At 41.7% G+C, this 27,037-nt stretch overlaps 1 protein-coding gene across 1 annotated transcript in view; it reads right to left on the bottom strand.

The window, feature by feature from the left end:
• Positions 1–18,742: 18,742 nt before the first annotated feature.
• The window catches only part of NECAP1 (NECAP endocytosis associated 1), a 62,533-nt gene continuing 54,238 nt past the window's right edge, over positions 18,743–27,037 (bottom strand). The window contains exon 8 of the mRNA XM_053693053.1: positions 18,743–18,788. Within this exon, the coding sequence (XP_053549028.1) occupies positions 18,743–18,788 (46 nt within the window). The remainder of the gene's footprint in view (positions 18,789–27,037) is intronic.

The following is a 27,037-nucleotide window of genomic DNA, read 5'->3' as shown; positions in this document are numbered from 1 at the left end:
TGGTCACAGCAGATGAACACATATTAAAGTGGAGGTGAGGAGAACCAGTAGCCCTGTTATACCCGCCACCTTTGTGAGACCTACGGCAGATCCGAAATACCAGCATTTCAACGTGACTCTGTCACACTCCAAGTGGTCAGATGTGAGATCGGAAATCTAACGGTCCAAGGACAGACCGCAAACATATTGGTAATACGCTACAAAATCCTATAACGGAAACGGCAAAGGGACTGGTAAAGTATCTCCACTACATATAGAAGTGTGTTCATACTACAACGATTATTGGCTTATACAACGGACAGCCTACTTAGCATATAACCGCAGCATACATCCGTAACAAATCAGCTTACCACGCAACACAGTTTGATCTGTTAATAGCCCTGAAGTTAAAATATCATTAAGTTCTCTAAACACAAGAGTGTATTGATACATTGCACAAGTGAACTTTATAACATCTTTACAACAACATATTAACGATTATAACATCAATCAACATAATCATTTTTAAGGTGGTATGAACTTTAAGTATACAGCTGTATGAAAGGAGGTATATATAACCTCAAATACTGATCATTGTCACTAAGAGGAGACGTCCTCATATATATGGTAGTAATAGTGCACGTATATATACACAGTACTAGACAGATTGTGTGTTTTTTATTGTAAAATTTTTATTGTATGATTTTTATTGCATGATTTTCATTTTATGTACTTTTTATTATGTACCCCAAAATAATTTCTACATTTTATATTTGAACAAGATATGGTGGTATATTGTGTAATATATAGAAAACCGACGACTGTTTGATGTATAACCCCTGCTTTCCAATACTTTCAGGATTTGTTAGCGCTGTTTATCTTACCTTTTTTGTGGAAAAAATCCAGTATAATGTCTGTCCTTTGATTTGAATTGATGATAAATACATAAGCCATATTGGTTGTGTGTAAGTGATTAAAAGAGTGATGGGAGCCTATTGCTAAATTATACGCAAGAGAGTGAGGTGATAGGATGAAATATTACATGTTTGTGTGAGTGAGTTAAAAGAATATGGGGGAGGTGTAGATGTGAACTCAAAAGTAAAAAAATTAGAGGAGTTCATTAACATTAAATTATCCAATTTGCATAGCAAGTTATTTAATCCTTTCTCATTAATTTGTGAACCAGTAATTTTTGTTGTATTAAATAGTTAATCCAACTCATGTAATCTTTTTTGTTGTCTTCCTGAATATTCATTATTATTATTTTACTTATTGTATATAACTGTATTACCTTATCTGAATACCTATAGAACCTAGTTGTGGGTTATACTATAAAGAGTACAATGATTCCACTTTGGGACCTATGATCTATCCAAAGGCAAAACCCTAACTACAGTGGCACGACACTTCCTAAAAACTCACTGATCTACAGTATGCTGTTATATAAAACATATCCTTGGGTATAAGAGAGGGAGATTTAGAAGAAGCACTCTTAAGGACAGAATGTAGGTGGATATATCTACTAGATGCCCTGCAACCAAAAAGGACTTAATGAACACAACAACTATTACATTTATTTATAAATATCCACACTATACTTCCACTAAAACTACCATATGAACAAGTTGAATCAACGAAAATAAAGTAGAATTACCGAAACCCCAACCTTCATTGGATAATTTAATATTAATTCACTCCTCCTAATTTTTTACTTTTGAGTTCACATCTATACCTCCCCCCCACCTTTTTTTTTAAGTGAATGTCAATTTTACAACATCTGAAGCCTCCTAATACTTGGTTTACACATCTGTATTCAAACCGCTACCTTTTATTTGGAAAATATAAACCATTTATTATATATTTTAAATACTAACTTAGGTCTGATTTGGATCTAACTCCTCCCATTCAACACTTTCGTGTTATTCACAGGGTGACATATAGAGTGGTCCCACACGCTCTATACGTATGTCTAAAGCGCGCACCCATGGAGCCCTTACTATGCACATGTGTTAAAATCCTATATACTTACTCTGTGCATGCATTCGAAAACCGATATACTTACTATGCGCAAGCGTTAAAATCGGATATAGTCACCCTGCGAGTGCGTTAAAATGCGATATCCACAGAGCGCAACGTAGTATTCAATGAATGAATCAATTCATTGAATACTATTCTTTCAGCGCAAGCAGCAGAATGATATTGATCTCCGCATCATGCAAATATAAATTTTGCAGTGTAAGTATAAAAGCTTTATTTGAAATGGAGAAAGACAAAAATGTTGATATAGATAGAAAAAAACCCAGAGAAAAAATAATGAAAACATAAATAAATTGAGATAGATAGAGGATAAATAACAATAAGTATAGACAGACACTAATATAGATAAGTAGAAAGATAGATAGATACACAGTTAGATAGATAGATGGATAAATAGTGAGAGAGAGAAATAGTGAGAGAGAGAGAGAGAATACATATAAAATAATTAGTGGAGACAGGTCCACGTTTAAATATATAAATAGATAGATAGAAATATAGAGATAAATAGACAGAGAATACATAAAGAAAAATAAGAAGAGGAGACAAGCATTTAGATTGATAGATAGATTGATAAATAGATAAATAAATAGATAAATACAAAGATAAACAGAGACAGAGAGATATATATATATAAAGTGATATAAAGAAAATACATAGAGAATAATAATTTTTGACCAATCAAAATTTGGATACATAGATAGATAGATTGAGAGAAAGAGAATACTTGATGAACAATCATTGGAGACAGATAATCATTTAGAAAAATAGATAGATCACTATATAGATATATAAAAAGATAGATAAAAAGAGAGAGCGAGAAAGAGAATGCATAAAGAAGAATTGGAAACATCTACATTTAGATAGATATATAGATAGCTATATTGATAGATAATTAGACAGATAATACATAATGAACAATATATGGAGACCGAAAATAATTGAGATATATATATATATAAAATAGATAGATAAAGACAAAGAGAGAGAAAGATAATCCATAAACAATATGTGGAGACAGATCCACATTTAGATAGATAGATAATTAAATAGATAGATATATAAATAGATAGAAAGATACAGTGAAGGACTTCCGGTGGGCGGGCTCTGAGTAAGCAGCTCATCTTTAGAGCTCTGTGAGACTCTTGTAATTTACTCTACAATTGAGGAGCTAAACTTGGCCCAAGCATATTGGTCCTTGACAGGGTATGTGTCTGGACACTACTGATGCTGGAAACCAACATCTATCCCCAACCGAAGAGCTATTAGCACGGGAAAGTGTGGAGCAGTACCCTACCTACGGCGGCCATATTGGCCTCTACGTTGAACGACAGTGCACCAAGCTCTCTTTACAAAGCCTACAGTCGCGGAAAGAAGAACTTAAGACTGTGAATTATAATGGCAAGTTTGAATATCATAGTTCAGGAGTTATCAGTGTTGCCGACTCCTGCATTGGATAATCTTATTCATAAATGTGAACTGCTGCGAGTGGAAGTGGAGAGGGTGGTAACACTACCCACTATGGAAGTCACCGCGGGAAGAAAGCCTCCTCCTGTTGCTTCCTTACCGCTTCCTTTTGTACCTGATTGTACTAATGAAATGTCGGCTTCCCTTTCGTTACCTGATGCCCACTGCTCCACTCATGAAGGGAGATCATTAAAGCTGAAGCCTTTGGCACAGGCTACGCTTGATTGTTGGAACCACCATCTACTCCAGTTAGGGCTTAACAGTCATGCGATGAGTACTCCACTCCCTTCACAAAGCGCCAACTCATTAGGATACATTAGTTCTATTCACATCTGGAACTGGCACCCAAAAAGAGGTATCCGCTAATTTACTTTGCATATATTCTTTACGGGTTGTCATGGAGTTGAAATAAATGACAGAGGGATCCCTATGCACCACTCCACGTGTCAAAGACTTTGCTTCTTATTATACACAACACTTTAAAGATGTGTACCACTGACGACAGTGCGACTACATAAGATATGATTGCAGCCTTATTAGCTCATATACTATTGGTGCTTAATACGCTGGAAAAAGCCATGCAGAGTTCATCGATTCTGTTACGCGCTTCTGAATTCACATGCACGCCAACTCTGCTTCAAATGACATCTCTTCAGTTCTCTATATTTTACAATATTGGATGCGGTTATAGCGGATATATCCCTGTTTAGTACTCTTTTTGACACTGCATATTTGTAACGGTATCCCCCAAGCATAAAGGACTTAAACCGCCATTTAGTAGATCTTCCCTTCCAGAGGCACAGCATACAGTAAATTTCCCCTCTTCCTCCCCACAAGCACGAGTCCAAGCTCCGTCGTGAGGGTAAAACAGGAATCAGCCAGAGCTGTGTGTTTATTGTTCTTAAATACAAATTTTTACACATTAGTACCACCCACAGGGTTTTGTAAAACAACCAATAAACACATACAATACTCTCAGACACTCCCACACAAAATCCTCCCCTCTGCCTGTGATGCAATTACCTTACACAATGGGTGATGAAATTACCTTACACAATGGTTGATGCAGTTATCTTACACAATGGTTGATGCAGTTACCTTACACAATGGTTGATACAATTACCTTACACAATGGTTGATGCAGTTACCTTACACAATGGTTGATACAATTACCTTACACAATGGTTGATGCAGTTACCTTACACAATGGTTGATACAATTACCTTACACAATGGTTGATACAATTACCTTACACAATGGTTGATGTAATTATCACAGGCAGAGAAATACAGTTCAATTGCCATGGAGCCAAAGTCTTTCGTTCTACAAATGGGCTACATGGCATAGCTATCTGGGGTTCAAATAGGGCAAGTACGGAATGACCCGGCTTTCGTGTCTTTGCAGGGGAAAAGCAAGCGTTTCAACATGGGGCCATAGTCTAAAGGCAGCAGGCGGGCAACCAGGCTCCTCCAATGCAATGTGGCGAGACTAACAGGGTATCTGACCTCCTGCCGGTCAGTGCCCTGGTTAGTCCAGCAGCCCACCTACAAAACACAATCAGCAGTACAGCCCACCCACAATAAATGGTTACTACACCTGGGTAGAGGAGAATCTTGTCCATGTCCAGGTGCCTCACCACGGCTGTGCGGGGGACTGGTAGGCTGCCTTGGTGGGTTGCTGAGTGGGCAGAGACCAGTGGTACTCTGCCCTGGTGCCAGCGCTACCACAGAAGTAGCCTGGTTGGAGCCTGGTTGTGGAAGGGGGAGACCGACTGTCTCCCCTTTAGATACAAAGCTGTGCTGCTGGAGGGGGAGACTGATCGTCTCCCCTTTGGCTAAACAGCCCTGTTGCTGGGGGACAGGACCGACTATCCCTACCCCCTGTGCTGTAAGTGCAGAGACCACGGTCCCATCTGCACGGTTGTGGGGCTTACTGTCTCCCCCTGGTGCGTTAAGCTGCTGCTGGGGAGAGGGGGTAACAAGCTCCTCTCCCATACGTACTTCCAGCCGCTGGGGAATGGAGACTGGGCTCCCAATCCCCTGTATCTCACTCTGCTGATGGAGGGCAGAACCAACTGTCTCTGCCCCCTGTAACTCGGCCTGCCGCTGGGGAATGGAGACTGGGCTCCCGATTCCCTGCATATTCCTCTGCTGCTGGGGGACAGGACCAACTGTCTCTGCCCCCTGTAACTCAGCCTTCCGCTGGGGAATGGAGTCTGGGCTCCCAATTCCCTGCAGGACCGGTGGAGAGACCTCGGTCCCATCTCTACCGGCCACCTGGGGTCCTTCCCAGTAAAACTCCACACTATCTTCCCAGCTGAACGGGTCTGGATCTGTCACCTTGCTGTCCTGCTGAGCCTTCCTAATGAAGTGGAAGAGATATCGGTAGTCCTGCTCCAGTTCCCACTCCAGGGTTGCTAGGTGAGCCAGGTCTTGCTCTACCTCACGGGGGTCATCCCAGTCATGCCTAGCCTCCCTCTTATAGAAAATGTCCTGAAGTCTGGTCTGCGCAGGGCTCCCGAAGTCAGGCTCTGCAAAGGATTCCCATAACAAGCCAGGACCATCAAACTCCTCTCCCTCTGGTTTGTCATGCTCGGCTGTCCAGGGTATATACTTTGCCATATACCACCAGAGCGCCTGGTAGGCATCCTCCAGCCATAGCTCCTGCCATACCCGGTGCTCTAGTTCCTTCGCCCATTCCTCCAGGGGCTGCTCTTCCAGGAAGGGCATCCGCAGGGCCACTTGATGCAGTTATCTTACACAATGGTTGATGCAGTTACCTTACACAATGGTTGATACAATTACCTTACACAATGGTTGATGCATTTACCTTACACAATGGTTGATACAATTACCTTACACAATGGTTGATGCAGTTACCTTACACAATGGTTGATACAATTACCTTACACAATGGTTGATACAATTACCTTACACAATGGTTGATACAATTACCTTACACAATGGTTGATGTAATTATCACAGGCAGAGAAATACAGTTCAATTGCCATGGAGCCAAAGTCTTTCGTTATACAAATGGGCTACATGGCATAGCTATCTGGGGTATCACTGTTCAAATAGGGCAAGTACTGAATGACCCGGCTTTCGTGTCTTTGCAGGGGAAAAGTAAGCGTTTCAACATGGGGCCATAGTCTAAAGGCAGCAGGCGGGCAACCAGGCTCCTCCAATGCACAGTGGCGAGATTGGTCTCGTCACATCTCTCCACTTTTCCAAACAGACTAACAGGGTATCTGACCTCCTGCCGGTCAGTGCCCTGGTTAGTCCAGCAACCCACCCACAAAACACAATCAGCAGTACAGCCAACCCACAATAAATGGTCACTACACCTGGGTAGAGGAGAAACTTGTCCATGTCCAGGTGCCTCACCACGGCTGTGTGGGGGACTGGTACGCTGAATTGGTGGGTTGCGAGGTGGGCAGAGACCAGCTGTACTCTGCCCTGGTGCCAGCACTACCACGGAAGTAGCCTGGTGGGAGCCTGGTTGCTGGAGGGGGAGACCGACTGTCTCCCCTTTGGATACATAGCTGTGCTGCTGGAGGGGGAGACCGATCGTCTCCCCTTTGGACAAAGCACCAGGCTGCTGTGGGGGGAGACCAACTGTCTCCCCTTTGGCTAAACAGCCCTGTTGCTGGGGGACAGGACCAACTATCCCTACCTTCTGTGCTGTAAGTGCAGAGACCACAGTGCCATCTGCACGGTTGTGGGGCTTACTGTCTCCCCCTGGTGCGTTAAGCTGCCGCTGGGGAGAGGGGGTAACAAGCTCCTCTCCCATACGTACTTCCAGCCGCTGGGGAATGGAGACTGGGCTTCCAATTCCCTGCATATTCCTCTGCTGCTGGGGGACAGGACCAACTGTCTCTGCCCCCTGTAACTCAGCCTGCCGCTGGGGAATGGAGACTGGGCTCCCAATTCCCTGCAGGACCAGTGGAGAGACCTTGGTCCCATCATCACCGGCCACCTGGGGTCCTTCCCAGTAAATCTCCACAATATCTTCCCAGCTGAATGGGTCTGGATCTGGGTCTGTCACCTTGCTGTCCTGCTGAGCCTTCCCAATGGAGTGGAAGAGATCTCGGTAGTCCTGCTCCAGTTCCCACTCCAGGGTTGCTAGGTGAGCCAAGTCTTGCTCTACCTAATGGGAGTCATCCCAGTCATGCCTAGCCTCCCTCTCGTGGAAAATGTCCTGAAGTCTGGTCTGCGCAGGGCTCCCAAACTCAGGCTCTGCAAAGGACTCCCATAACAAGCCAGGACCATCAAACTCCTCTCCCTCTGGTTTGTCATGCTTGGCTGTCCAGGGTTTATACTGTGCCATATACCACCAGAGCGCCTGGTAGGCATCCTCCAGCCATAGCTCCTGCCATACCCGGTGCTCTAGTTCCTTCACCCATTCCTCCAGGGGCTGCTCTCCCAGGAAGGGCATCCGCAGGGCCACTTGCTTCTGCAACTGCTGCTCTTCACTGGGGAGACTCTCACCCTGCTGGTATTGTACATTATCCAGGGCCTGGTACCAGATGCCTTTCCTTAAAGCATCCCGGCCATCCAGGTCCTCCTTCTTGTATAACACTGCTGGTTCCATTCTGTTGCTTATAGGGTCGCTGTACTGGGACATGCGTTGCCCCCAAGTTGTAAATTCCGGGATGTGTAGTTGCTCTTCTGGGCAATGAGGACCATCCCACCACTGCCACCAATTGTAACAGTATAACCCTGATATCGAGGGTTAATACCAGATGAAAGATGCTCTTGATACAGGAATAACACACGAACCCAGTTAATACACTGAACAGGGAAAATACACTAAATCCTTCTCTCCTGGAACAGGCAAAAGAATAATTCAAAGTAGCACTTCCCCCCAAACACGAGACCAAGCTCCGTCTTGAGGGTAAAACAGGAATCAGCCAGAGCTGTGTGTTTATTGTTCTTAAATATACATTCTTACACATTAGTACCACACACAGGGTTTTGTAAAACAACCAATAAACACATACAATACTCTGAGACACTCCCACACAAAATCCTCCCCTCTGTCTGTGATACAATTACCTTACACAATGGGTGATGCAGTTACCTTACACAATGGTTGATACAATTACCTTACACAATGGTTGATACAATTACCTTACACAATGGTTGATGTAATTATCACAGGCAGAGAAATACAGTTCAATTGCCATGGAGCAAAATCTTTCATTATACAAATGGGCTACATGGCATAGCTATCTGGGGTATTACTGTTCAAATAGGGCAAGTACTGAATGACCCAGCTTTTGTGTCTTTGCAGGGGAAAAGCAAGCATTTCAACATGGGGCCATAGTCTAAAGGCCACAGGCGGGCAACCAGGCTCCTCCAATGCACAGTGGCGAGATTGGTCTTGTCACATATGGGTTCATATCTCCAAAGATGTGGGACTGCTCCCACCAACCCAAAAACAGGTTGGCATAGGAGGGGGCAAATTTCGCCCACATAGCGGTCCCACATCTCTGAAAAGAATCACTGTAAGATAGTGAAGTGTGATCTCATGTCCCTTGAAACTCTGGCACAGGAGGGTAATTCCCTTTGCTCTGTTAATAATGTGCTACCCAGGTTACAAACAAGTCGGATTTTTATCCGATACAGAGTAGGTGCTCCATCCTTGAAACATTCTTTAAAAGAGTTGAAAGGGATCTTAAGAACCTTAAAGGGACACTGTACCCAAAATTTTTCTTTCGTGAATCAGATTGAGCATGAAATTTTAAGCAACTTTCTAATTTACTCCTATCATCAAATTTTCTTCATTCTCTTGGTATCTTTATTTGAAATGCAAAAATGTAAGTTTAGATGCCGGCCCATTTTTGGTGAACAACCTGGGTTGTCCTTGCTGATTGGTGGATAAATTCATCCACCAATAAAAAAGTGCTGTCCAGAGTACTGAAACCAAAAAAAAGCTTAGATGCCTTCTTTTTCAAATAATGACAGCAAGAGAACGAAGAAAAATTGATAATAGGAGTAAATTAGAAAGTTGCTTAAAATTGCATGCTCTTTCTGAAATACAAAAGAAAAAAATTTGGGTTCAGTGTCCCTTTAAATATACCCAGGATAACATCCATTTCAATCTTACCATGAAAGAAAGGGAAGCTTTAAATGAGCTACGCTCCAATACACAGCTGGTTATTAAGGCTGCGGACAAGGGAGGATCGGTTGTAGTCATGAACAGGGCTGATTATGTTAAGGAAGCCCATCGTCAACTTAATAATGGTACTGACTAAACCATCCTCCCTTGTGACCCTACTACTAGATTTCAGAATGAACTACGGTGTTTGGTAGATGATGGAGCAGAGGAAGGTTTTTTAGACACTGAGACGGCTAAATTTCTCATCATTGAGTCTCCTCATGTCCCCCCGTTCCATCATCTCTCAAAGGTCCACAAGGGTCTCACTAATGTAGTGGGTCGCCCTATAGTGAGTAGCATCAATTCCATTATGGAGAACCTTTCATGTTGGCTAGATTGCATCTTACAACCATTGGTCATTTTTTTGCCTAGTTACACCAGAGATACTAAGCATGTTTTGAACATCCTTAATCAGATTAGTTGGACGCCCACATCCAATTGGCTTACAGTGGATGTTGTGGCGCTGTACACTTCCATTCCTCACGAGGCTGGCCTAAAGGCCATTGAGTACTTTTTGAGATATTATACTGATTACAGTGATTCTTTTCAAAAGTTGTCATCAGGGTTACATCTTTTCTTTTGACCCACAATTTTTTCTGTTTTGAAAATGTCTTCTATCTCCAGAGATGTGGGACCGCTATGGGGGTGAAATGTGCCCCCCTCCTATGCCAACCTGTTTTTGGGTTGGTGGGAGCGGTCCCACATCTTTGGAGATATGAACCCATACAGGTCTCAAATATTGGTTTTTCAACGCAACATAGATGATCTGTTAATTATCTGGGATGGGTCTCTAGAACAGGCATTTATTGATTTTCTCAATGATAACCAGATTGGCTTGGGGTTCACTTTTGAATTTGATAGGGAACAAATCCATTTTTTGGATATACAGTTAAAAGCAAATGCAGATGGTCCCATACATTCGAGAGTTTACCGCAAGCCTTTTTCTGGTAACACTCTTCTTGAGGCCTCCAGTTGTCACCCCCCTCATGTTCCTTATGCTGTGGCCAAAGGCCAGTTCATTAGGCTGAGATGAAATTATTCTGTGCAAAATGAATATGTACAGGAAGCCAATGAACTGAGCACTAGACTATTGGCCAGAGGATATTCTTCTAAAGTGATTAATAGGGCCAGAGGGGAGGTTGACAAATTAGATTGGCACTCTCTTTTGACGGATAGAGTATCTGACAGGAGAGATAGTCATAAAGGAGTTACTTTTGTAACGGAATACAGCGCTCAATATAGCGACATATTCAAGATTGTCAAAAAACATTTTTCCTTGCTTTCAGCTGATGACAAATTACAAGATACTGTAAAACAGGGCCTTAGGTGTTCATACCGCAAGTGTAAGACTATTGGCAACTATGTATCACCCACTAAACTTACTAACATTAGTTCCAGTAGGAACAGTTCATGGCTGCTTCACAATGGTATGTTCAGGTGTGGACACAGAAAGTGGAAGCCCTGCGACCATGCTCAGATTTCTGATACCTTCAATTCCATGGCTACTGGTGAATCATATCGCATTTTTGGTTGCCATAATTGCACTAGCACTTTTGTTATATATCTTATCACATGTGAAGTTTGCCATCTACAATATGTAGGACTCACTACTAGGGAAGTGTCTTCTAGAATTAGAGAACATTTTTCTACGATAAGCCTAGGTAAATATACCTCTCATATTGTACAACATTTTGTGCAGTTTCATCAGAAAGATCTTAGCACATTCAAGTGGTGTGTAATTGAAAAAGTGTCTGCTCCCAAACCTGGTATGAACAGAGTCAAACTTCTCAATAAACATGAGATGTTCTGGGTTTTTAAACTCAATACACAATAACCTAGTGGCTTAAACTCAGATTATGATCTGATTAATTATTGGGAGTGATTCTGCTGCTGTCATTTTTATGGTATATACATTATTTTTTACAAGTACTTTAACTACATTTTGATGAAATTGTAGCGAGATCTATATCCACCATGTATTAATTTAATACATTTTAGTTATTGTATATATATGTATTTTGTTGTACTTGTTACTATGTATTTACCCTATCCATTTTTGTATTCATTATTCCTATCCACCTACCGCATTGTTCTGTTTCAATATCACTGTTTCTTATAACCTATGCTAAGTTTAAATATGTTCCATATTACATGCCCTTTGTTATATATGAATTCAATATACATCTATTTAATTTATTTATTTTCTATTAAAGTAACTGTGATGTTAGTTTTATTCATTAAATTCCTATGATCCTTTGCTGCTATTAGATTCTGAATTGTATGTTGATTTAAGATAGAGAGGTGTGTATCTGTATTAGCCAATTAGAAACTTTTATTGCTTTTAAATGGACGGTCAGATTTGTAACCATTAGGCTATGATTACGGCCCTTTGTGGCCGAAACGCGTAAGCCTGTTGCTTACTCCTCTCTTCTCAACATTGTCCCCCCAGTATATATTATTCTCTCTTTTACTGGATACATTTAATAAAAGTTACATTTTATACTACAACTTCCTTGGCGGCTACTTGTTTCTCTATTTACTATTAATGTTGACAGCAAAGTTGTATTCTTGTTTAAGATAAGACATACATTGGTCTAGAGACCGTTTCACCTTCACATGCTATAGGAACAGATAGCCACATATTGGTCCCAACCTCTTATATAACTAATGGATATTACTTATTCCCTCCTACAAAGTTGGGTGACAATCATAACATCCATTATTTAAAGTTAAGATGAGTCCTTAGCTACTTTATGCTGCAATTTATTAAGGCACATATACCTATTTAATACTTTAAGTTGCATTATATAGCGCCATGTGAGCTTGCATGATTCATATTCGCTAATATTCTATCATATACCCTACCACCTTAAATGACTCAAAGTGTATATATACATATAGGGAAGTTATAACGAGTGTGTTTATTCTTTGTTGCCTAGGGATAGTTCCACTTAAAGATTATACCCATAGCTGTGTGGACTCTGCTCTCATGGCATTGCTTATAATATGCTTACCGTTAAAACATTCTGCTACATATCAGCTATAAGCCCCTTAATCATTTTGCATCCCCCCCTACAGGCCAAGCAAAGACTGTACACTCTCAATGGCTTTAGGAAATCTTTGCTAGGAGATTATATTCATAAAGTTCGCCCTGAGACAATAATTTCTAGAGTAGCGGCTCCGCCCTCCCCCTCAAATTTGTTTACTAGTTAAACATAGGAACGCAGATTCTATTGCACCTTTCCCTGATACCTATTATATAGCTACATTAATATAGCGGCCATTAAGAACCCCTTTCCTATTTTATCTACTACTTCCTCTATTATGTTGCATCTGAGGGACTATATTTGTTCTAGTAGAAAATATAATTAAAAATGAGGTTTCACTTTTATATTTCGATTTAAGGAGCAGATTGTTAGAGCAAGCAATGTTACTGACACAAGTTTATTACTCAAGCATTTTGGCTATGATTGGCTTATGAGCCAGTGATATGTTTACTTTGAATAGTAATGGTATTTAATGTTGGGCTAGATAATTTCATAGTCATTATGAAGATTACTGTTTAATATGCTTTTCTTTTTGTTTATTATGGACCTATATATTATTGTAACATGTACTCTGAGAAAATTGAATTTTCAATGTACGATATGTGTTTTGTAAACCTCAATAAAATATTTAAAATAAAATAAAAATAAATAAAATAAACGCTTGATTGAAGAAACTAAACTAACACCTCACTTTACCTCTTCCTATCACTAACACAGGCAAAGAGAATGACTGGGGTGGGAGGGAAGGGAGGAGCTATATATACAGCTCTGCTGTGGTGCTCTTTGCCTCTTCCTGCTGACCAGGAGGCGATATCCAATAAGTAAGGATGAAATCCGTGGACTTGTCGTATCTTGTAAAAGAAACCACGTTTAGACAGAACTAAGCGTACAATCTCCAAGCAGTTAGCTGCAGAAAATCTAGGTTTGGATGGAGGAAAGGACCCTGAAGTAGAAGGTCTTTCCTCTGAGGTAACCTCCAAGGAGGTAGAGATAACATTCTCACTAGATCCAGAAACCAGATCCTGCGAGGCCATGCTCTCTCCTGTTTGATACGAGCAATGACTTGTGGAAGGAGAGCAAATGGAGGAAACAGATAAGCCAGAGAAAACCTCCAAGGAACTGCTAGAGCATCTATCAGAACAGCCTGAGGATCTCTTGATCTTAAACCGTACTTTGGAACCTTGGCGTTTTTTCGGGACGCCATCAGGTCCAACTCTGGAACCCCAAACTTGAGGGATATCTGAGAGAACACTTCCGGATGGAGAGCCCACTCCCCGGCAAGAAAGGTCTGTCTGCTCAGAAAATCTGCTTCCCAGTTGTCCACTCCTGGAATGTGGATAGCAGACAGAAAGCAATCATGGGCTTCCACCCACTGTAGAATGCGAGTTACCTTCTTCATGGCTAAGGAACGAGTCCCTCCCTGGTGGTTGATGTAAGCCACTGGATGATGTTGTCCGATAGAAATCTTATAAACCGGACCAACTACAGTTGGGGCCACGCTGCTAGGGCATTGAAGATAGCTTTGGCAAGCTATGACTACGGCTATTGCCGAAACGCGTAAGCAGGAGAAATACTGAGCTATCTGTGTTATGTCATTATGGATTTGATGAAGTTTTAAACAAGCCGGTTAGCTGAATAAAGGTTAAGTTTTATATACAAAGAATCTAAGTCTGGTGCTCCTCATTTGATCGTCTGATCGTACAAGATTTGTATATCATTGGGGCAGAGAGAGCACGGACAACATCTGATACAGAAGTCAGACCCTGGGTAAAGAGCGAGATGGAGTTCCGGAAATTATCGTAATGTTTGCAGCTACAGATTGGAGGAAGGAAGTCTGAATAAACGAGAGCCGTCAGAGGAAAGATCGAGGAGGGAGCGAGACCAAGTGAATTCAACAGCTCCTGTGGACCGACACCTGTATATAGACGGAAGGATCTTCTTACCACACCAAAGTCCGATACAGAGGCTGGAGCAGTGAAAGCCGCCATTCAAAGTGATCGAGGAGGGAGCGGGACCAGGGAAGGTCTGTTTGTTTGTTTGCTCCTGTGGACCGACACACACACACACACACACACACACATAGGCGGAACGCTCATTTACAGCAGCTTCAATCGGCAGAAAGTGGGTAAGACAGAATTCAAGTTTTTACCGCAGCATACCTAAGAACTGTTAGCTTGCACATTACCTGTACACATATTTATGTTTGCACAAAAGGCTTCAATAGTAGAGGCTCAATAGTGCCTGCATTTGGAGACCGAGACAGGTCTAGGATTATCAATAACTGAAGTATTTTAAATTCCGGGTTATTCTCAGCAATCACAGGGTATTTTCTGACATTGAAGCGATAATCCTTTAGTGCTTGGACTTTGTTCTGTTTGAATTTTGTTTGAGGATAATCTTGACAGGAGAAATCTGCCTCTTGGAGGACAAGACTTGAGTCCCATTCTGTAACCCTGGGATACTATGTCTACCGCTCAAGGGTCTGGGACATCGCGTATCCAGGCTTGACAAAACAGAGAATCAGAGGCGGAACTTTCATGCTGATTTAAAGTCAGCAGAAGGCTTCTTGGTTTGTTTTCCCTTGTTCCAGGGCTGGTTGGATTTCCAAGAAGATCTGGGTTGATCTGGTTTCGAAGAGGAAGAGGAGGACTTTTGTCCGTTAAAGTTACGAAAGGAAGGAAAATTAGAAGTCTGAAGACCTCTAGGTCTATTCTTCTTGTCCTGAGGAAGGAAGGATCCCTTTCCACCTGTAATTTCTAAAATGATATCTGCCAGACCAGGCCCAAACAGAGTTTTACCCTTATAAGGTAAAGCCAAAAGTTTGGATTTTGAGGAAACATACGCCAACCAAGATTTTAACCATAGTGCTCTGCGAGCTAGAATAGTGAAGCTAGACATCTTAGCTCCCAGACGAATTACCTGCATGTTAGCATCACTGATAAATGAATTGGCCAGTTTCAGAGCTTTGATCCTATCTTTGATCTCCTCTTTTGTTGTTTCCTCTGATATCAAATCAGACAGGGCATCACACCAATAAGATGCAGCTCCCGCAACCGTAGCAATACTTGCCGCAGGTTGCCACGGTTATCCTTGATGGATGTACATCTTTTTTAAGTAAGCCTCTAGCTTCTTATCCATTGAATCTTTAAATTAACAACTATCCTCTATTGGAATAGTAGTTCTTTTAGCAAGAGTAGAGATAGCTCCTTCTACTTTAGGCACTGTACGCCATAAGTAACGAAAAGAGTCAGCAACAGAAAACATCTTTTTAAAAACAGGGGAAGGGGAAAAAGTAACCCCTGGCTTATCCCATTCCTGAGCTATAATTTCAGACATCTTGTCTGAACCAGGAAAAACATCCTCAGACGTAGGGGAATCATAATATCTGTTACGTTTAGATGACTTCTTGGGGTTGACAAAAACCGAAGGTTCAGAGTCGTCTAACGTAGATAGGACCTCCTTCAATAGTAATCGGAGGTGTTCAAGTTTAAATTTAAAATTAGTCTCTTCAGAATGTGAAGATTTTTCTGCTAGAGTGTCAGAGTCTGAGATCTCACCTTCAGAAGCTACTGAAGTATCTTCTTCATCAGACATTTGAGAAAGGTTGACTAACACAGATTTAGAAGCACCAGAAACCTTATTAGCAGACAAATTCTTAGATTTCCTCTTATGCTTACCCGGATTAGGGAAAGCAGACAAAGCCGCAGAAACTGAAGAAGTTATCTGAGCAGCTAAATCCCCTGGTAAATAAACACCCCCAGGAGGATGAGAGGAAACAGAAGGCACTGTATGAGAAACAATTAAGGCTTGGGACATATGGGGAGAAAGCTGAGGCATGTAACGCCCAGCAATGTCCTGAGAGACACTTGGTTCTGTAGGGAGAATTTTTTCTTTACATTTTAAAGTTTTTTCTAAACATGTAGAACAAAACTGCATTGGTAGGGTAATCTGGTTCTCTAAGCATAACAAACTCTTGTCTAAAGAGATAGACTGATCCCGATCTTCCATAGTGTAAGAGAACAGGCCCCACTAGTACATAAAATAATAATTATCACAGTACAATTAGTAAAATAAATTTGAGGAATAAGATTAAACTTCAGACAATATCTGAAGTTCCTACTGGACCAGAGTGAAAACCCCCACTAGCAAGACAGGAGATGATGTGAACTGCTTCAAACGATATCCTGTTGACTCTTTACTAGTTCCTTCTCTAAGCATAACAATCTTAGCTGAAGGACCTCCGATCGGATAAACAGGCTAAGCCGACATATTAAACAACCTTCAATCCAACCTAATAGCTCACTAAGATCTGCTCCGTAAAACCGGAGGTACAGAAAACACGTGAGCAGCTGGGAAAGTAACTGCGCCACACATAAGAGAACGAAAAATAAACAACTGATTTTTAAATCCGTAACCTAATGCAGAAATACTGACTTCTTAAAGGGGAAGCTGGAATAAATACAGTATACATCTCCCAAGAATAAATGTCTCCGATGTATGTCTAATACCTAGTACCGCAGCCCCCAAGTACCCCCAACAGGCCTGCTTTTCATTATAGCTGATCAGTAACCAACCTGCTCTCATCCATCAGATGATTATTTCACCTGTGCTCTAGTTCAGCTATAATGAAAATCAGGACTGTTGGGGTACTTGAGGACCGCAGTTGGGAAACACTGCACTAGAGGGTTAACCTCTGAAGTGCTGTCCTTCCAAACCTAGAAAGGAAGAGTCACTTACCTGTGGATCCAGCTGCAGGGCAGAAAAGCAGCTACACCGGTATGACAGGCACTGGGCACCCTGTCATGGACCTGTGGTTAAAAGAAAGAGCAGAATAACCAATCCTGGCTTTCTACAAAGGGGTAGCAAAATGTTAGAGGTAAAGCAAAGACTTCTTCGCCGCCTTCTAACTGCTAAAAGCCACCACTACTTCTACTCAAAAGATTGACGTAGACACAGCTACACCCAAATCCTTGCTTGCAGGGAAACTACCCATAAAAGGATTATTATTTTCAGACACCAACTTCGCACAACCTGCATTGACAGAGGCAAAGAGAATGACTGTGGATGATGGGTAAGGGAAGTTAAACTTAACAGCTTTGCTGGGGTGCTCTTTGCCTCCTCATCCTTGTCAGGAGTTGAATATCCCACTAGTTATTGGAATGACGTTATGAACTCTCAATGTCCTAGGAAAGAAAATACATATAGAATAAAACAAACGTTTCAGTTATAATTTAACTAAAGTTGAATTCATTGGGTAGTTATCCGCGTTAGGCTTGTGCACTGCAATGGTGAATAATATTTGTATTGGCTTAGGCAGAGGGTGCTGATGGCAAGTTTAGGAAACCAAGGGGATGGTGGCAGGAAAAGGTTGGGTAATCACTGATGCAGTGTGATACTTTCAGAGCTGAATTAGCAGAAGGTGCAGGATATTAAAGTACAGAACATACAGAGAGGTACAGCACAGTCAGTTTATTTCTTCCTATATACAGTTTGTTCACAATTTAATAATAAATAAGTTTCATGGTTACAAGACAAGACACAGACATATTAATCCTGCCCCCAGTGCTGGGTATCCCCTGCTAATCCACCAGCAGACAGAGAGATCCCATCCAGAGTGGGTAGTGGCAGCTATAGACTCCTCATTGGTGCCCTGATATCACAGACACTTCCCTGTCACATCCGGTTGGCATGCCTGGCAGTGTAGTGGGGAAGCCAGCCTAATTACACAGAGTGCCAGGTTGAGCAATGCCAACCCACCCAGCCCATGCACTGACTAAGGGGATCACATACAAGGGAATGAATGTGTAGGGAGCAGAGCTAGGGTGAGGAATGAGACTCGTCAGGCTGGACTAATGTACCCAACCCATGCAGGGAGCACAGACAGGAGGAGCAGTATAAAGAAGGGAAGAAGAGATGCAGCAAATGCCACTCTGAGCCCCACACAGCTCCTCAATGATAAAAACGTCACAATGAGTCACACAGCGACTTTGGTGACTCTCAACGCAGAAAGGACAATGTACTCTCCTGGGAAATGCAGGTTCCTATGTCACAGCCTAAAACTGAACCCAGCTTGAGTTCGGAGCCGGAGAAGGTAGGTTGCTGGGGAGAAGAGACAGGGAAATGTAAGTGAGGAGGAGAAAACAATAGGGAAATAATAGAACAATAGGAGGGGCTAGAATAGGCAAGAAGACACAGTGTGCACAGCAGATAAAAACATGAAAAACAAATTGTTCTCTCATTATTCAGATACAGCAGCAATTTTAAATAACGTTCAAATGTATTTCTAGTATCATTTTTGTTCTGTTTGTATCCTTTGTTGAAAAGTATACCTAGGTAGGTCAGAGGCTGCCAATTGGTGGCTGCACATTAATGCCTCTTGCTATTGGCTTTCACCTAGCTCCCACTACTGTATTACCGCTCTGTCAAATGACAACATACTGAACTAACATCAGGTCAAGGCGAATACGACATTATACAGAGCGGCCACACGTAATTTAAATTTAAAAATGAAGGTTTTAGGTATTGGTGAAATACAAAGTTGTATGTCCAAGGCCTTTAGTGAGCGTTATTCAGCTGTGACAGCAGGAACATAAGTGTCACCCCCCGAGACACTTGTGGCACCTTAAAGGCATTGGCCGCGATAATCAGCAGTCGGAAGGTGCTAATAATTTCCTAAAGATCCTGTATAGTCTACCGTTTAGTATGAAAACTGGGAAAATCCTTTATAAAAGGATGAGAATAGATGCGGACATGAGAAAATGATTCCCTGAACTGTTCTTTTTTTGACAAAATGGGAAAAGTTATTTAATTTTCAAACAATAATGGAAAACATTAGGAAATACTTTTAAAATACAATCATTGGAATAAAATGTTATTGACCTACACTCAACTACAAGATAAAATAGCCCCGCAAAAACTCCATTGGTATTTACATCTTCAACTAATATCATCACTACAAAAATACTGTAAAGTAGTATCCCAACCAAAATCTATACTAGAACACTTGTATAGTTCACATACTAGACCGAAACAGGCCATATCCAGTATACTTAGCTATAGTATCCCAACCAAAATCTATACTAGAACACTTGTATAGTTCACATACTAGACCGAAACAGGCCATATCCAGTATACTTAGCTATCCAATTATTTAACAATACAGTAAAATCTCCAATGATACTCAAATGGGAGAAGGATTTGGATGCACACATAGAAAAACAAACATGGGACAAAATACTTGGGTCAATTACTAATGGACTACTCAGCGCTGACTTAAGGGAAAACGCAATTAAGACTGCTTTTAGATGGTACCTTACACCAGAGAGGACATCACACACATCTAAAGGGAACACCAAACTGTGCTACAGAGAATGTGGGGCAAACGGTACTTACAAACATATGTGGTGGGAGTGTAGGGATATCAAGGAGATTTAGCGACTATTGTCAATTCTAATTAATACACTACTAGATGAACATATCGAACTTAGTTTTGGTCAGGCGTTGGAAAACAGGGGGACCTGATTGGTTAGAAGTTAGAAACAAAATAAGTTTAACATATAAGATGTATGAGTCAGCATCCTGGATAATGGATACAAGGAATCTTTCCAGAAAATCTGTTTTTACTGGATTATGAAGGGAGATAATGTGACTAGCGGAGTACCTACAGGAAATAACACTAACACAAAATGATTGGTTTATTTAGCTTAAAGGGGGAATATATCCCTTAACTCAACTGATTACATCCTAAAAGACTCAATTAAACAAGATATACAAATTTACAATACATGACATTTGTACCTCACTAGGTCTTTCCCTATCCCTCCCCTCATCCTTACTCCCCCCCGTCTTTTTTTATTATTTATTCTTTTCTCCACACTTCCTTATCCACCTTTCTAACTCAAATTTACCCCCATATACTTAAAATTTTGTTACATAATATAATGGTTTACATGTTATACTGTTCAAGACTATGTTTTAGCTGATACTGAAATATCCATTGAAGGATAGAAACAAGGAGGAGAAGCCATAACCTAGACACTTCTAAAGGCAACCAAAGAATGGAAGTCAACAGACAAGACCTAGGTAAAAAAGACTCTTAGACTTTGATTGAACTCCTATCCCGAATTGTACTCTAGAGGTCAGGTGATCTCCACCTACCAGTCAACCCATCGGAAGGGGCTGGAAACATTTGTCATAATCAGCATAACTCTTTACATTGTAACCAAGGTTCATTTGTTTATTTTTCTTCTTTGTTACAATATCCAATAAGAATGATCTAAACATAAAATACAATCATTGGTCAAACATGACAGTTGGATACATACCTATGTATCCATCAGATAAAACTTCTGCAATGTTAATCCATCCTGGGGAAGGTTTCATTTTACACATGCCAATAACCTTACACACTGAAAAAAGCATTTGGTTTTGGGTATTATTTCACACCATCCCGCCTGTTCTTTGTATCTTAAAGGACAAGTCTACTTGAAAATTGTTATTGTTTAAAAGGATAACTAATCCCTTTATGTACCATTCCCCAGTATTGCATAACCAACAGTGTTATATTAATATACTTTTTACCTCTGTGATTACCTTGTATCTAGGTCTCTGAAGACTGCCCCCTTATTTCAGTTCTTTTGACAGACTTGCATTTTAGGGATAATAAATACACAGAGAGAGAAGGGCACTCACAGGAACAAACAACTGGCTTAATACCATTGTTAGCCTGTTCTATGGCAATTTACCACCTGGGTGGAGCTTCTTTAAGCCCAGTAATGCTTTTTAGAACTTTCCTGTAATATATCAGTCTGATCCCGCCTATCACGGTCAGTCCAGCGCCAAAATACCAGGCAATTCCTCTCTGAGCAAGGAACACAGCAACCCTAGACTATTGTTTTGGCCTCGTCAGAGAGGTGTAGCCATAACCCTCTAATCACACTGAGCAAGAAGTCCACGTCTGGTTGCCCCCTTTTCCCTTAGGGAGACTAAATACATACAGAGACACTTGCATTTTAGCCAATCAGTGCTGACTCCTAAGTAACTCCACATGCATGAGCACGTTATCTATATGGCATACATGAACTAGCGCTGTCTAACTGCGAAAAACTGTCAAAATGCAGAGATAAGGAGGTGGCCTTCGAGGGATTATAAATTAGCATATGAGTCTACCTAGGTTTAGCTTTCCACAAAGGATACCAAGAGAACAAAGCAAATGTGATGATAAAAGTAAAATGAAAACTTGTTTGAAATTGCATGCCCTATCTGAATGATGAAAGTTTAGTTTTGATTTAACTATCCCTTTAACATTTCTACTTTTGGTCAGTGTTTTTAGGAGTAAAACCAGGATGGATTTGATTTAAAGTGATTGTAAACTTTAATGAATTAAAGCCCAGTATAAAAAAAAAAGAAAATTTAAGCTTATCTGATTACCTGATAAATGTATTTCTTTTTTGACACGATGAGTCCACGGATCATCTAATTACTACTGGGAATACCACTCCTGCCCTGCAGGAGGCGGCAAAGAGCACCATAGCAAAGCTGTTAAATATCACCTCCCTTCCCTCCCAACCCAGTCATTCGACCGAAGTAAAGGAGAGAAAGGAAGTAACAAGGTGCAAAGGTGTCTGAAGTTTATAAAAATCAACAACCTATCAAAAACAGGGCGGGCCGTGGACTCATTGTGTCAAAAAAGAAAAAATTTATCATCAGGTAAGCATAAAATTTTCTTTTCTTTTTAATGACACGATGAGTCAACGGATCATCTAATTACTACTGGGAATCAATACCCAAGCTAGAGTACACAGATGATACGGGAGGGACAAGACAGGGAACCTAAACGGAAGGCACCACTGCTTGAAGAACCTTTCTCCCAAAAGAGGCCTCAGCCGAGGCAAAAGTTTCAAATTTGTAGAACTTTGAAAAAGTGTGAAGAGAGGACCAAGTAGCAGCCTTGCAAATCTGTTCCACAGAAGCTTCATTCTTGAATGCCCATGAGGCAGCAACAGCCCTCGTGGAATGAGCCATAACTTTCTCTGGAGGCTGCTGTCCAGCAGTCTCATATACAAAACATATGGAACTCTTCAGCCAAAAAGAAAGGGAAGTCGCCGTAGCTTTCTGTCCCTTACGTTTTCCTGAGAAAAGCACAAACAAGGCAGAAGACTGACGAAAAATCCTTAGTCGCCTGCAGGTAAAACTTTAAGGCACGAACCACATCCAAATTGTGTAGAAGCCTTTCCTTCTAAGATGTAGGATTAGGACACAACGAAGGAATAACAATCTCCTGATTAATGTTCTGATCAGAAACTACTTTAGGAAGAAATCCTAATTTAGTACGTAAAACTACCTTATATCTGAATGAAAAATAAGGTAAGGAGACTCATACTGTAATGCCGAGAGCTCTGACACTCTACGAGCAGAAGAAATAGCAACAAGAAATAAAACTTTCCAAGATAACAACTTAATATCTAAGGAATGCATAGGCTAAAACGGAGCCCCATGAAGAACTTTGAGAACTAAATTAAGACTCCATGGAGGAGTAACTGGTTTGAACACAGGCCTGATCCTGACCAAAGCCTGACAAAAAGACTGTACATCTGGAACATCTGCCAGACGTTTGTGTAACAAAATAGATAAGGCAGAAATTTGTCTCTTTAGAGAACTTGTCGATAATCCTTTCTCCAAACCCTCTTGGAGAAAAGACAAAATTCTAGGAATCCTAACTCTACTCCAGGAGTAGCCCTTGGATTCACACCAATAAAGATATTTACGCCATATCTTATGGTAAATCCTTCTAGTTACAGGCTTACGAGCCTGAATCATGGTCTCTATGACCGATTCTGAAAAGCCCCGCTTGGATAAAATTAACCGTTCAATCTCCAAGCAGTCAGCTTCAGAGAAACTAGATTTGGGTGAAGGAAGGGCCCTTGAATTAGAAGGTCCTTCCTCAACGGAAGTCTCCAAGGTGGCAGAGATGACATGTCCACCAGATCTGCATGCCAAATCCTGCAAGGCCAAGCTGGTGCAATGAGGATCACCGAGGTCCACTAAATTATTTTGGTTACCTCTGCCATCGTTAAGGAACTCCTCGTTCCTTCCTGATGATTGATGTAAGCCACTGAAGTTATGTTGTCCGACTGGAACCTGATAAACCGGACCGAGACTAACGGGGGCCAGGCCAAAAGAGCATTGAAGATCGCTCTCAGCTCCAGAATGTTTATAGGTAGAACAAACTCTGACTGAGTCCAAACTCCCTGAGCTTTTAGGGAGCCCCAGACTGCTCCCCATCCTAGAAGGCTGGCGTCTGTTGTCACAATCACCCAAGATGGTCTGCGAAAGCAGGTTCCATGTGAAAGATGATCCAGAGACAACCACCATTGAAGAGAATCCCTTGTCTCCTGATCCAGTAGTATTTGAGGAGACAAGTTCGCATAATCTCCGTTCCATTGCCTGAGCATGTTTAATTACAGAGGTCTGAGGTGGAAACGAGCAACCGGGATGATGTCCATTGCCGCCACCATCAGCCCGATTACCTCCATGCACTGAGCCACTGATAGCCGAGGAGTGGACTGAAGAGCTAGACAAGTATTGAAGATCTTTGATTTCCTGACTTCTGTCAGAAAAATCTTCATAGATAGGGAATCTATTATGGTTCCCAAGAAAGTTACCCTTGTCTTTGGAACTAAGGAACTCTTTCCAAATTTACCTTCCATCTGTGAGAACGCAGGAAGGATAGCAACATTTCCGTGTGGGATCTTGCTTGATGTAAGGATGGCGCCTGGACTAGGATGTTGTCCTGGTAGGGCACCACTGCAATGCCCCGCAACCGAAGCACCGCTAAAACAGCGAACCCAGAACCTTTCAGAAAATTCTGGGTGCTGTGGCAAGCCCGAAGGGCAGAGCCACGAATTGGAAGTGTCTGTCTAGAAAGGCAAACCTTAGGAATTTGTGATGGTCCCTGTGAATGGGAACATGCAAGTATGCGTCCTTTAAATCCACAGTTGTCATAAATTGACCCTCCTGCACCAAAGGGAGAATGGAACGAATAGTTTCCATCTTGAAGGACGGTACTCTGAGGAATTTGTTTAGACTCTTGAGATCTAAAATAGGCCTGAAGGTTCCCTCTTTTTTGGGAACCACGAACAGATTGGAATCAAATCCCAGACCCCGTTCCTGAATCGGAACAGGAACTATCACTCCCAGGTCGGAGAGGTCTCTTACACAGCGCAAGAACGCCTCTCTTTTTGTCTGGTCTACAGATAATCTTGAAAGCAGAAATCTGCCTCTGGGAGGAAAACTTTTGAACTCTAGTTTGTATCCCTGGGACATTATTTTTACTGCCCAGGGATCCTGAACATCTCAAACCCAAGCCTGAGCAAAGAAGGAAAGTCTGCCCCCTACAAGATCCGGTCCCGGATCGGGGGCAGACCCTTTATGCTGACTCTGATTCAATAGCAGGCTTCTTGGATTGTTTCCCCTTATTCCAGGACCGATTGGGTCTCCATGAGGGTTTAGACTGTTCCTGCTTGGAGGCGGAAGAGGAAGAATTTCCCTTGAAATTTCGAAAGGAACAAAAAAGGAAATTTATGCTTACCTGATAAATTTGTTTCTTTTTCGATACGATGAGTCCACGGATTTCATTCTTACTTGTGGGATATCGCCTCCTGGTCAGCAGGAGGAGGCAAAGAGCTCCACAGCAGAGCTGTATAAATAGCTCCTCCCTTCCCTCCCAACCCAGTCATTCGATCGAAGTTAGGAAGAGAAAGGAAAAGCCAAGGTGCAGAGGTGACTGAAGTTTAACAAAAAATAAAGACCTGTCTTAGAAAATGACAGGGTGGGCCGTGGACTTGTCGTATCGTAAAATAAATAAATTTATCAGGTAAGCATAAATTTCCTTTTCTTTTACAAGATACGACGAGTCCACGGATTTCATCCTTACTTATGGGATACAATACCAAAGCTATAGGACACGGATGAAAGGGAGGGACAAGACAGGAACCTAAACGAAAGGCACCACTGCTTGAAGAACCTTTCTCCCAAAAACAGCCTCAGACGAGGCAAAAGTATCAAATTTGTAAAATTTGGAAAAAGTATGAAGAGACGACCAAGTTGCAGCCTTGCAAATCTGTTCAACAGAAGCATAATTTTTAAATGCCAATGAGGAAGGAAATTTAATAACCTATCTCATAGAACAGGGCAGGCCGTGGACTCATCGTATCGAAAAAGAAACAAATTTATCATGTAAGCACAAATTTCCTTTTCTTTTTCAATATATGATGAGTCCACAGATTTCATCCTTACTTGTGGGATACAATACCAAAGTTATAGTACACGGATGAAACAGGAGGGACAAGACAGGTAACCTAAATGAAAGGCACCACTGCTTGAAGAACATTCCTTCCAAAAACAGCCTCAAGGGAGGCAAAGATATAATGGAAATGCGACCTGATTAAATAAAGGCAGCTAAAAAGAGTACTAACTGCTTTAGGTACCCAGTGGAAGCTGGAACGCAAACAATACCATAGCTTCCGAGAACCGGAAGTGATATGCGAAGTGCTCAATACAGAGCGTACACGTTAACAGCTAGATTACTCCGTTCCTTGCTAATACATAGCCCTGCAAGGAGAAAAATGTCTCTAGATCACTTTAATAAAGAAACCTCTGCTCCTTACTACATTGCTCAAATAGGCATAAGGAGGAAGAAGAGACCTTGGCGCCCTTTAGGAACTTCGCCCCTCGTGGGCGTTTCGTCAACTATCTCCCGGTCGCCATCGTTTATAGATAAAGGCACTGGGAGAGACATGTACAATAAAAGCTGTCGTTTCCAGCAGCCTGCTGCCCCTTAAGAACAGACAAAACGGCCATAACACACATACACAGTGTATGAAGACGACCAAAACCCCGCCCTTCGTGGGCGTAAACAACCCTCTCCCGGTCGCCATTACATTTGTACATAAAGCGCCGGGAGGGAAAACTCACACAAACCGGTCCTCACTATGCCCAATGTAAAGGGTAGCCGGTAGCAATGGTCAAAGCTAATGTCCAGCCACAGTGCCTTAACTTCTAAGACACTACGGTCACATAGTGAGCCCATAATCACACATGCCCCACAGTGCAGTATCACCTTACTTAAATAAGTCGCCATGTGAGGAGCCTAGAATAAGACTTAGTTAATGCTGTCAGGGGAACCAGCCCTTTACTGACAAAGCCCCTGTCCCCAAGACGAACGTAAGTGCAGAAAAAAAAAAAACTCCCAGAGGTAACTAAGTCCTTGAGGAACTTTCCCTACAGAGAAAGAAAAGCTGCACTTACCTTCTATGCTGTCCGACAGCAGGACAGCCTCAACAGGGTTC

The sequence above is a fragment of the Bombina bombina genome, chromosome 9 (genome assembly GCF_027579735.1).
Source record: "Bombina bombina isolate aBomBom1 chromosome 9, aBomBom1.pri, whole genome shotgun sequence".
NCBI classification, from domain to species: Eukaryota; Metazoa; Chordata; class Amphibia; order Anura; family Bombinatoridae; genus Bombina; species Bombina bombina.
The sequence above is the reverse complement of the archived record's forward strand: the minus strand, read 5'-3'. Positions and strand labels throughout refer to the sequence as shown.